The following is a 13554-nucleotide window of genomic DNA, read 5'->3' on the forward strand; positions in this document are numbered from 1 at the left end:
CATTTATCTGAATTAAACTCCATCTGCCACTTCTCAGCCCATTGGCCCATCTGGTCCAGATCCTGTTGTAATCTGAGGTAACCCTCTTTGCTGTCCACTACTCCTCTACTTTTGGTGTCATCTGCAAACTTACTAACTGTACCTCTTATGCTTACATCCAAATCATTTATGTAAATGACAAAAAGTAGAGGGCCCAGCACCAATCCTTGTGGCACTCCACTGGTCACAGGCATCCAGTCTGAAAAACAACCCTCCACCACCCTTTGAGCCAGTTCTGTATCCAAATAGCTAGTTCTCCCTGTATTCCATGAGATCTAACCCTGCTAATCAGTCTCCCATGGAGAACCTTGTCGAACACCTTTCTGAAGTCCATATAGATCACATCTATCACTCTGCCCTCATCAATCTTCTTTGTTACTTCTTCAAAAAACTTAATCAAGTTTGTGAGACATGATTTCCCACGCACAAAGCCATGTTGACTATCCCGAATCAGTACTTGCCTTTCCAAATACATGTACATCCTGTCCCTCAGGATTCCATCCAACAACTTGCCCACCACCAAGTCAGGTACACTGGTCTATAGTTCCCTGTCTTGTCTTTACCGCTCTTCTTAAACAGTGGCACCACGTTTGCCAACCTCCAGTCTTCCGGCACCCCACCTGTGACTATCGATGATACAAATATGTCAGTAAGAGGCCCAGCAATCACTTCCCTAGCTTCCCACAGAGTTCTCGGGTACACCTGATCAGGTCCTGGGGATTTATCCACCTTTAATTGTTTCAAGACGTCCAGCACTTCCTCCTCTGTAATCTGGACATTTTGCAAGATGTCACCATCTATTTCCCTATAGTCTATATCTTCCATATCCTTTTCCACAGTAAATACTGATGCAAAATATTCATTTAGTATCTCCCCCATTTTCTGTGGCTCCACACAGAGACTGTCTTTGATCTTTGAGGGGCCCTATTTTCTCCCTAGTTACCCTTTTGTCCTTAATATATTTGTAAAAACCCTTTGGATTCTCCTTAATTCTATTTGCCAAAGCTATCTCATGTGCCCGTTTTGCCCTTCTGATTTCCCTCTTAAGTATACTCCTTAAGTATACTTAAGTATACTTAAGTTCTCTTAAGTAGTATACTCCTTAAGTATACTACTTAAGAGAACTAGCTATTTGGATACAGAATTGGCTCAAAGGTAGAAGACAGAGGGTGGTGGTGGAGTGTTGTTTTTCAGACTGGATGCCTGTGACCAGTGGAGTGCCACAAGGATTGGTGCTGGGCCCTCTACTTTTTGTCATTTACATAAATGATTTGGATGTAAGCATAAGAGGTACAGTTAGTAAGTTTGCAGATGACACCAAAAGTGGAGGTGTAGTGGACAGCGAAGAGGGTTACCTCAGATTACAATGGGATCTTGATCAGATAGGCCAATGGGCTGAGAAGTGGCAGATGGAGTTTAATTCAGATAAATGCGAGGTGATGCATTTTGTGAAAGCAAATCTTAGCAGGACTGATACACTTAACGGTAAGGTCCTAGGGAGTGTTGCTGAACAAAGAGACCTTGGAGTGCAGGTTCATAGCTCCTTGAAAGTGGAGTCGCAGGTAGATAGGATAGTGAAGAAGGCGTTTGGTATGCTTTCCTTTATTGGTCAGAGTATTGAGTACAGGAGTTGGGAGGTCATGTTGCGGCTGTAGAGAACATTGGTTGGGCCACTGTTGGAATATTGCGTGTAATTCTGGTCTCCTTCCTATTGGAAAGATGTTGTGAAACTTGAAAGGGTTTAAAAAAGATTTACAGGGATGTTGCCAGGGTTGGAGGATCTGAGCTACAGGGAGCGGCTGAACAGGCTGGGCCTGTTTTCCCTGGAGCGTTGGAGGCTGAGGGGAGATCTTATAGAGATGTACAAAATTATGAGGGGCATGGATAGGATAAATGGACAAAGTCTTTTTCCTGGGATCAGGGAGTCCAGAACTAGAGGGCATAGGTTTAGGGTGAGAGGGGAAAGATATAAAAGAGACCTAAGGGGCAACTTTTTCACGCAGAGGGTGGTATGTGTATGGAATGAGCTGCCAGAGGATGTGGTGGAGGCTGGTAGAATTGCAACATTTAAGAGGCATTTGGATGGGTATATAGGAGGGGTTTGGAGGGATATGGGCCAGGTGCTGGCAGGTGGGACTAGATTGGGTTGGGATATCTGGTCGGCATGGACGGGTTGGACCGAAGTGTCTGTTTCCATGCTGTACATCTCTATGACTCTATAAGTCATTCCACAACCAATGGATCAGATCTAAGCTCTGCAGTCCTGCCGCATTCACATCCAGTCATGAATGGTGGTGGACGATTAAACAATACACTGGCGGAGGAAGCTCCATAAATATCCTCATCCTCAACAATGGGAAAGCCCAGTATATCATTACAAAAGGGAAGGCCGAAGCATTTGCAGAAATCTGCAGATAGAAGTGCTAGACAAAAGGACTGAATTCCAAAGGTGGGGTGAGAGGCAGTGCCCTTGGTAATTCAGTCTACTCCACAGGTTCTCCGTATCCCATTGCCAGTTATCAGCTGATTTGATTCCCTCTGAAGTGATTGTAATGAGTTCAGCCAGCTGGATCTCATAGAATACGAGTTCCCTAATCGGGGCTGTTTACCTGATCCCATTTCAGTAGTGACTAGAGAAAACCAGACTTGTGAAGAAATTCACTTGCAACAGCCACCTTTGAGTTGGCGTAAGCATTTCTGGCATCATGCTGTTGTTTGGGAAGTTGACCCAGTTGATCCTGCTGTTGAAGACTAGGCCCGGTACATGGAAAGGATGCATTATTTTTTCCAGGCAAATGACACTGGGGCAGATGAAAAGCAACAAATAATTCTGTTGACAGCTGGTGGACCCACAGCCTTTTGGGTTATTGGAAGCCTAATATTTCCTGAGACACCAGAGACTAAAACCTTTCAAGAGTTGATGGATTTATTTCAGGAATATTATGACCCAAACCCTCCTCTAATTCTGAGATGCTATCAGTTTTACTTGGCAGTTCAAGAGCTAAGGGAATCTGTATCAGGATTTTTGCCTAGATTAAGACAACCGGCAGATGAGTATGACTTTGGGTTCACCCTTAATGAGATGCTGGGCGACTGTTTGTTATGTGGGATTAATGATGTATTCATGCAAAAGTGCCTTCTAGCTGAAGCCCAGCTGGACTTCAAACAGCATTACAACTGGCTTTATCATTAGAAAATACAGCAAGTGGAGCATATGAGTTACAGGGTATTCCAATGGAAGTGGACACCCTCACCAGTCTGACTGAGCTTGGGGAACACTACTTGAGTGCAGGCAATTGCTCAGCCTCACAAGAGACATATCCTGAACAGCGGTACTCTCAGTCAGCCCACAGCAAAATCCCCAAAAAAGGTTGTCTCAGCCCAAACGGTTAACATCTTCTTCAGCATTTGGGCTGGCAAATCATTGTAGTTGCTGCCAGTATGTGAACTCAAGACAGTAAAAGAGTCCCACTGGACCTAAATGGAGGAAGGGTTCATAGTGCACACCCCGGAAAGTTCACCTACATCTGGTTGGGAACAGTCAAATTACTTAGCAATATCCAAATCAGAAACAATCAAAATAAACATTGAGGGGTCACCCAGTTCTAATGGAGGTTGATACCAGTGCGCCCGTTTTGGTGATCGCAGAACCAGTCTTTAACAAAATATGCTCTTGATTCCAAACCTTAAGTTTATGCAAGACCCCGGCTAGACTGAGAACCTATACCAGGGAATCTTTATAGATTAAGGGTACAACTTGGTTGGAAGATAAAGTGAAGACAATCAAAGGTGCCCTGGCTTCCATGTCTGTACCAGACCTAAGCTTGGGCTGGTGAACTATTACAGAAAGTTCATACATAGCCATCCTGGCATATTTGCATCAATTCTTTTAAAATGGGACAGTCTTGGAAATAGTTGCATAGCCAAGCCATAGCTTTTAGGGAAGTGAAAAACAGCTGTCATCCTCTGAGCTATTGACACACTATGATCTCAAGTGAAATTGGTATTGACATGCGTTACCACTCTGTATGACATTTGAGTAATATTAGTTCATGGGTAGCCCAATGGAGAGGAACACCCAATAGTGTATGCTTCCCAGACTTTGGCTAATGCAGAGTGTAATTAGATAGAGAAGGAAGGTTTGACAGTCATAGTTGAATTTTGAGAAGATTTGTAGCTTAGGTTGAGGTTCTGGATGTAAGTTTGCTCGCTGAGCTGCAAAGTTCATTTGCAGACGTTTCGTCACCATACTAGGTAACATCTTCAGTGAGCCTCCAGATGAAGCACTGGTGGTGTAGCCTACTTTCTATTTCTCTGTTTGGGTTTTCCATGGGTTGGGGATGTCATTTCCTATGTTATTTCCCATGGTGATGTCATTTCCTGTTCTTTTTCTCAGGTGCAGTAAATGGGATCCACGTCAATGTGTTTGTTGATAGAGTTGGGATGCTATGCTTCTAGGAATTCTTGTGCATGTCTCTGTTTGGCTTGTCCTAGGATGCTTGTGTTGTCCCAGTTGAAGTGATGTCCTTTCTTATCCGTATGTAAGGATACTAGTGAGAGTGGGTCAAGTCCTTTTGTGGCTAATTGATGTTCATGTATCCTGTTGGCTAGATTTCTGCCTGTTTGTTCAATGTAGTGTTTGTTACAGTTCTTGCAAGGTATTTTGTAAATGACATTAGTTTTGCTTACTGTTTTTATGGGGCCTTTCAAGTTAATTAGCTGCTGCTTTAGTGGGTTGGTGGGTTTGTGGGCTACCATGATGCCATATGTATTCTGTTTTTTACTATGGACCTGTCATATAAACACAGTGGCAGGTCAGAGGCTATAAATACTGCAGTGAATAACTCACTTACAAATTGCCCATAGTCTGTCCACCATATACAAGACAGAAGTCAGGAGTGCAATGGAATACTATCACTTATATGGATAAGTCAAGTTCCAACAACACTCAAGAAGCTTGATACCATCCAAGATGAAATAGCCCTCTTGATTGGCTCCACATGCACAAACAGTCACTCCCTTCATCACCAACAGTCAGGTGCAGCAGTGTACATTAATTTAAAAATGCACTGCAGAAATTCAGCAAGACCCCCTAGACAGCACCTTCCAAACTCATGACAAGTTCCACCTGGAAAGACAAGGGCAAGAGATACATGAGAACACCACCATTCCCCTCCAAGTTCCTCTCCAAGCCATTTACTGTTCTGAGTTTGGAATAAATCGATGTTCTCTTTGTATTGTTGGGTCAAAATCCCTAAGGGCATGCAATGGTTCAAGAAGGCAGCTCACCACCATCTTCTCAAAGGCAGCTGGAGACAGGCAATAAATGTTGGCCTAGCCAGCGACGCCAAGTCCCACAATTGAATACAAAATTCAATTTATAGCTTCTTTGGACCCATCTTTTGTTTCTACCTTGTGTCATTGCCATCCAGTTTGCCTTTTTTGTCATTCCCTCCACCTGCTACTCTATCACAGAACTTCCTATCCTCCCTTTGTGTCTGTACTTGTTTAAATCTGTTATACTCCTAACATTTGTTGTTCTGATGTAATGAAGCATTGACTCTTTCCCTCTCCACAGATGTGTCCAACTTGCTGTATATTCAAGAAATGTTCTCTTCTTATTTCAATCAGAGGATTATTTTCTTTGCTTTTGTTTTGGTGAAGTGACAATAAAAGGCAGTTGTGAATCTTGTGTGAATCTTGCAGGTTCTTGAGTGAATGTCATTGGAGACATTTTCCACAAGAGCTCCCTCATGAATGAAGTCTGAGGTCTCTTGAGGGAAACTATCACAATAATAAACTTTAATATGTAATATCTGCTTCCATCAATGAAGATTTAAGAGTGATGGTAGCCATGAAACTGTGGGAAAGTTGGGTGCCCAGAGGAGGGAGGTAAGCACAGCAACATATTGATAACAGAATTTTCAATCATGAGAGAAGGAGATAACAACTTCTATAACCACAAACATTAAATGTAGATGGTTAGATATCTTTGGAACAGGGTAACAGAGCAGATATTGCAGCTCCTGAAATGGGAGGTAACCTCAACTGCTTTGTATCAAAGCCAATAACATCTGAAGGAACAAGATTGAGGGCCTGCAAAAAGATTTCCAGGAGTTAAGTGTTAAAGATCACAACTTCAGGCATTACAAACATCATGACTTGAAGGTGCCGGTGTTGGATTGGGGTGGACAAAGTTAAAAATCACACAACACCAGGTTACAGTCCAACAGGTTTATTTGGAAGCACTAGCTTTCGAAGTGCCAGACCACAACCACCTGATTAAGCAGCGGCACTCCGAAAGCTAGTACTTCCAAATAAACCTGTTGGACGACAACCTGGTGTTGTGTGATTTTTAACATTATAAATATCAAGGTTGTTGCAAATTCAAGGTGAACTTCTTAAGACACTTTAAGAATTTAGAGATATGTGCCCCTATTAATGGTGGATGTATTCAGGAAACGCCTACAATCCCTCAGATGCAAAACAAACCAGTTCTTGAACTCATTTCTCTCCTTCTCCATAATATCCTTTCACAGAAACTGATGTTCGGATGAGACTATGTGTTCAGAGTGGACCTACTGACTGATTATTCTAAAAAAACTAACATTGTCTTATTGCATATTTTATTTAAACATGCATTTCTGTGATAAAGTGACTTCTTTTTATATTGTCATTATTTACTTATAATTGACTTTTTAATAAAAGATCAATGTACACAAAATGACTTTCTGTTTAGGACTTTTTATATGGACAATGACGTGAAATGGAGTGAGGCTGCCCTAGGGAAGTGAGGCTGATGCAAAATTCAGATTCACTGGAGCACTAGGGCCAGTTCAAGAGTTAGGGATAACTTACGAAAAGCATGTTGTGAGCAGAATGGAACAATAGAAGCATAGGAAGCATAAGAGAGATAGGCCAATTGGACCTTCAAGCCTGCTCCATCATTCAATATGATCATAGCTGATCATTGAACTCAGTCCCCTGTGCCTGCTATGGTTTTGAAAGGAGCACTAGGGGAGGATTTAAAACAAATAAGACTGGATGAGGAAGGGAGGGCAACATCAAGGCTGCAAAATTAGAGTACTTGAAAGGAAATATACATTTTTAGATACTTGTGTGTGAGGAAAAGAGTTTGAAAATGACAATTAAAACTGGGTGTGGAAAAGCAAAGAAAAAAGGAAAAAAAATTACAAAACCAATGGAACTCAAGGTAAAATGGATGTACATTAATGCACATTGGCAGAAACAGAATAAGGAAACTAAATTCATTGCTAAAAGTACGTAACACTAAGTGAAATGTTCATTTGGAGAGCTGGTGTAGACATGATGGGCCAATAGCCTCCAACTGCATTGTAACAATTCCATGGTTAAAAAGTGACTGCAAGTAGCAGTGTGTAAATTTATAACAGAAGTGTGATCTAAACAGAATAACTTTGGGTTAAGCAACATAACACCAAGTGATCTGTTACATTACTATTAAAGATGCTGAACGGGGGATCCAAGATGGCGGCGACCCAGTAAGACTGAGTCTATAGTGCTCCTCCCAAGACTTGGGCACAGTGGGTCACCTACCCCCTACCAAGCTCACCAAATCATTTATAAATCATTTATAATAGTTTAGTAACTCAATTAGTTGTGTAATATTACATTTAAGCAACTTTATCCTAAGTTAAAATGACTAAAGGGAAGGGAGCCCGCAGCTCTCAGCAAGCAGGAACCCCTCCCCCACACTCTCCAGCTGCAGCTGAGGCGTCCACACCGCCCCGGGGGACTTACCAACAGTAACAAGCCTTGCAGAAATGCTTTCCAAGCTTGACTCGAAGATTGATGCCTTTATCGTCGAATACAGGAATCGTTGGGAGTCGCTCTTGGCCGCGCTGCAGAAGCACGACCGTGAAATTGAAGAAATTCAACGCCGAGTCGGAGGGGCGGAGCTAAAGGCCGCGACCTCGGAGACAACCGCTCAATCGGCCGTGGATCAGGTCCGGACTCTCGAGCAGCGAGTCCGGACCTTGGAAAATCATATTGACGACCTCGATAATCGAGGTCGTCAAAAAAATATTCGTTTGCTGGGCCTTCCCGAGCAGGAAGAGGAAGGCCAGCTTACAGCATTCCTGGAGCAGTGGCTGCCACAACTTTTAAATCTGCAAGCTGTTTTTTTTGTCAAATTTTGGCTATTGTATATTTGAGCTAATTGTATATCAATGTTTATATCTGAGAGTTTTGTTTATTTTTGTAAACTTGTAAAAATGTTAAATTTCTAATAAAAATATCTATAAAAAAAAAAGATGCTGAACAGCAGGAAGGTCATTGAGAGTTTTCAATGGAAAGGACTAAATTTCCTGAATTTGGATTGTTTTCTTAGTCAACATCTAACGAGAAAAGGGCATTACTTGACTCAGTATAATGGGACATAAATTCATGGATGTAGGTTTGCTCACTGAACTGGAAGGTTCATTTCCAGATGTTTCATCACCTACTAGTAACATCTTCAGTGGGCCTCCAGATGGAGCACTGTTGATAATTCCTGCTTTCTATTTATTTGTTTAGGTTTCTTTGGGTCGGTCCTGTGGTGACATCGTTTCCTGTGGTGATGTCATTTCCGGGTCATTTTGTCAGGGGGTGGTAGATGGGGTCTAACTCCATGTATTTGTTGATAGAGTTCCAGTTGGAATGCCATGCTTCTAGGAATTCTCATGCATATCTCTGTTTGGCTTGTCCTAGAATGGATGTGTTGTCCCAGTCAAAATGGTGTTCTTCCTCATCTCTATGTAAGGATACTAATGAGAGAGGGTCATGTCGTTTTGTGGCTAGTTGATGTTCATGTCTAGTTTTCTGCCTGTATGTCCAATGTAGTGTTTGTTACAGTCTTTGCACGGTATTTTGTAAATAACATTAGTTTTGCTTGTTGTCTGTATAGGGTCTTTCAGATTTATTAGCTGCTGTTTTAGTGTTGGTGAGTTTGTGGGCTACCATGATGCCAAAGGGTCTGAGTAGTCTGGTAGTCATTTCCGAGATGTCTTTGATGTAGGGAAGAGTGGCTAGGGTTTCTGGATGCATTTTGTCTGCTTGTTTTGGTTTGTTGCTGAGAAATCTGTGGACTGTGTTCATTGGGTACCGATTTTACTTTTAGGTATTTAGCTTTCTTTGCTGGCTTTTCATATTTTTAAAATGGAAATATTAATGAAATGAATCAATTGAAAAATGTTAATCTTTTTCATACAGATGCTTTTTGAATGATCCTGACATTAGACTGCACCTTTGGATGTCACAGTCAATTGGAGGTTTATTCAAATTGACTGCTGAAATCCACTAAACAGGTTTCAAATCAATAATGGGAGCAAAGCTTTAGCAATGTAGATTTAATATATTGTCCAATCTCATGAGTTACATTACAGTATCTATTTTTCAGGTGCATTTAATTCTCTATTTAAAACCTCTGAAACCTTCAATTGGATTCAATCAGTAACACAACCATAGTCTCTTGAAAAAGCTGAAATGTATAGTGTGTTTTACTGTGTTGTGGGGAAAAACACAAGTCTTAGAGTCAAAATTGGAGTTCAATGACAGAGTTTATTGCACAAGGAAATACCAGAGCTCTGGGGACAGAAAGACACCGACAGCACAATGGTCAGCTGCGGGTTTTCGCTCCATCCGGAGCACATGCCAAGAAACTTTTATATATCTTGTGATACAATAGGTCAATGATGAGATTATTGTCTTTGTAACATGGCTTGTTTATGGCAATCATTGCAGAATCGTTGATAGTTTTGATACAGTCTTTGTCAGTTCCAGTGCAGCCTTTGTTAATTTCCGCATGATCATTGTCAGTTTCAATGTCGGCATGGAAGTCCATTGCTGTAGTAATGAGCGCTAATCGCTCTTCCTGAGAAGGATGATTACTGCAGCCCTGGCTATTAGCGTTTCGTATTGAGTCCGTATCAAGCTGTTAGCATTTCTATAAGAGGTGTTGGCTGGACCCAGACACTTCAGTGGGCAGTGTTCGTTACCCCCACCCGCCTTAAACTAATCAACTGGGTTGTGAGTGCATTGTACTGGCATTCTGATGGCCCCAGTGTCTCTATCTGCTCTGCTGTTTCTCTCCATATTGTGATCTGGTGGCCATCTTGTGTGTCAAGTTGGCCAACTGATGGCTCGGTGGCCATCTTGTGTGTCCGTGTGCCTAGTGTCAACTTGCCCCGTGACATCTCCATCTTCAACTGTAATTTCTATGAGTTCAATTTCCAAAAGTATATTTTTCTTTAATCGTTTCTCAGTTTATTGCAGAACCTGAACTGTATACAAGCCAACAGGATGCTGGAACTACAGAAAACTTTTGTGAACGTGCTAGGATGATTTATTTTCACTTATCAGGAGACATGCCAAGAATTTTAACACCTTTTCACTTTTAGTATCTAAGTCAGGATTAGCCAAACCTGCAATTCTCTCTCACATTATTTTAAAACATAACCTACTTTGCATGTTCAATTTAAAATTAAATACAGGCCCACATGGTTGAAAGGGATAGTCAACATGGTTTTGTGTGTGGGAAATCATGTCTCACAAACATAATTGAGATTTTTGAGAAGTAACAAAGAGGATTGATGAGGGCAGAGTGGTAGATGTGATCTATATGGACTTCAGTAAGGCGTTCGACAAGGTTCCCCATGGGAGACTGATTAGCAAGATTTGATCTCACGGAATACAGGGAGAATGAGCCATTTGGATACAGAACTGGCTCAAAGGTAGAAGACAGAGGGTGGTGTGGAGGGTTGTTTTTCAGACTGGAGGCCTGTGACCAGTGGAGTGCCACAAGGATTGGTGCTGGGCCCTCTACTTTTTGTCATTTACATAAATGATTTGGATGTGAGCATAAAAGGTACAGTTAGTAAGTATGCAGATGACACCAAAATTGGAGGTGTAGTGGATAGCAAAGAACGTTACAACAGGATCTGGACCAGATGGGCCAATGGGCTGAGAAGTGGCAGATGAAGTTTAATTCAGATAAATGCGAGGTGCTGCATTTTGGGAAAGCAAATCTTAGCAGGACTTATACACTTAATGGTAAGGTCTTAGGGAGTGCTGCTGAACAAAGAGACCTTGGAGTGCAGGTTCATAGCTCCTTGAAAGTGGAGTCGCAGGTAGATAGGATAGTGAAGAAGGCGTTTGGTATGCTTTCCTTTATTGGTCAGAGTATTGAGTACAGGAGTTGGGAGGTCATGTTGTGGCTGTAGAGGACATTGGTTAGGCCACTGTTGGAATATTGTGTGCAATTCTGGTCTCCTTCCTATCGGAAGGATGTTGTGAAACTTGAAAGGGTTCAGAAAAGATTTACAAGGATGTTGCCAGGGTTGGAGGATTTGAGCTATGGGGAGAGGCTGAACAGGCTGGGGCTGTTTACCCTGGAGTGTTGGAGGCTGAGGGGTGACCTTATAGAGGTTTACAAGATTATGAGGGACATGGATAGGATAAATAGGCAAAGCCTTTTCCCTGGGGTCAGGGAGTCTAGAACTAGAGGGCATAGGCTTAAGGTGAGAGGGGAAAGATATAAAAGAGACCTACAGGGCAACTCTTTCACGCAGAGGGTGGTACGTGTATGGAATGAGCTGCCAGAGGAAGTGATGGAGGCTGGTACAATTGCAACAAGAGGCATTTGGATAGGTATATGAATAGGAAGGGTTTGGAGGAATGTGGGCCGGGTGCTGGCAGGTGGGACTAGATTGGGTTGGGATATCTGGTTGGCATGGACGGGTTGGACCGAAGTGTCTGTACGTTTCGGGCATAAGCCTTATGCCCGAAACGTCGATTCTCCTGTTCCCTGGATGCTGCCTGACCTGCTGCGCTTTTCCAGCAACACATTTTCAGCTCTGATCTCCAGCATCTGCAGACCTCACTTTCTCCCCATCTCTAAGACTCTAACATCTGATTATTCTGTGTTCCTCTTTGGGAAGAATCAATCTGAAATATCATGACTAAATTCTCACTGACGTTGACATATCTGAGCAATCTCAAGTTCTAATGTATCACAAGCATGATGAGGAGCTTTAATGCCTCTCCTTCACTCCAACAATGTACATTTAGGTGCACTTTAGAAAAGTCAACATTGTGCACTTTGAGTGCAACAGCAAAATTGCAGCCAGTATTAGCCATGTGTATTAGAAGTGTCTAAGATTCTTTAACATTATGATGGGGGATTGCCAGGATATCTGGATTAAATTACATAATTACACCCAGGGAGCAAATATTCTGCATGTGTTGAATAAATATATTTGTTGGTAATGTGCAAAAAAATGTAAATTAATTCTGAATTTCATGGTTTTGTCTTCCCCTAAAAGCCAGACCTTGTCACGTGCCAAAACTGCTGGAAAATGGAGAAATGCATGTAACAGGCTTAACATTTGGGAAACAGGTCTACTACAGCTGCAATGCAGGGTAGGTACTGTGTAGTGGACATGCAACAGCAAAATAGCAAAACAGTCAGGCGTAAGATTGGCAACATTGTTGAGATTTTCTTTCCTTATGCATCAATTCCCCTTTGCAAGTCCTCTTTCAGAATTGTGCCACCTAACTTGGTCACTCAGTTGCCAGTAAAAGATCCAAAATTAGACCTTTAACCTGAATCTCCAAGCTGAAATCCATGTTACATACATTCTAGTGTCCTAGCTTATCTAATAATGTATTAAAACACCAAAGTAATTCCACAGAAACTATTTTAATATGGGTTCATCTGTTCAGTTAAGCTCAAGGTCTGTTCATCAAAGAGTTTTCATGAGTAATGTATAAATGAGGATTTAGTAACTCTGCCTGGAGTTGCTCTACATCCAACCTTCACGGAGAGTCATCATTGATCAGACATGTGAGCTCACAGTTTCATCACAGCAAACTTCAGAGGTTCAGCTCATAGTCTCCCAATTCCTGCACAGTCCATTTTACCTTCTTCCCAAAATCTAACAAACAGGACAGACTGGGCAGACTCGTTGTTTCTGCCTACTCCTGCCCTGTGGGAGTTTTCTCTTCCTACTTTGATTTGATTTTTTCTTCCTTTGTCTAAGGTCTCCCATTTATAACTTCTTTTGGTTCTTTTCACTAAAGATGTGCTGGCCAGGTGAATTGGCAATTCTAAATTGCCCTTAGTGTTAGGTGTATTAGTCAGAGGGAAATGGGTCTCGGTGGGTTACTCTTCTGAGGGTCGGTGTGGACTTGTTGGGCCGAAGGGCCTGAATCCACACTAATGTAACCAGTTCATGGTCTCCAGCTGCTTCCCCTTTACCATGGACATGCATTCCCTCTCCATGTCCATCCTCCATCAGGATAGTCTCAGGACTCTCCGCTTCTTTCTGGAAAAAAGGCCATCCATTACCAGCCTCCTCTACCTGGCTGAGCTTGTCCTCATCCTGAACAACTTTTCCTATAACTCCTCCCACTTTTTTCAGGTTAAAGGTATGGACATGGGTACCTGTATGGTCCCCAGTTATTCCTGTCTGTTTGTGGGGAATGTGGATCATTCCTTGT

At 42.2% G+C, this 13554-nt stretch overlaps 1 protein-coding gene across 1 annotated transcript in view; it reads left to right on the top strand.

Moving 5' to 3' along the window:
* LOC122562283 (beta-2-glycoprotein 1-like) overlaps positions 1 to 13554 on the top strand; it is a 41624-nt gene that overhangs the window by 8378 nt on the left and 19692 nt on the right. The window contains exon 3 of the mRNA XM_043715085.1: positions 12378 to 12474. Coding sequence (XP_043571020.1) covers positions 12378 to 12474 — 97 coding nt within the window. The remainder of the gene's footprint in view (positions 1 to 12377; positions 12475 to 13554) is intronic.

This window comes from Chiloscyllium plagiosum, chromosome 24 (genome assembly GCF_004010195.1).
Source record: "Chiloscyllium plagiosum isolate BGI_BamShark_2017 chromosome 24, ASM401019v2, whole genome shotgun sequence".
NCBI lineage: Eukaryota > Metazoa > Chordata > Chondrichthyes > Orectolobiformes > Hemiscylliidae > Chiloscyllium > Chiloscyllium plagiosum.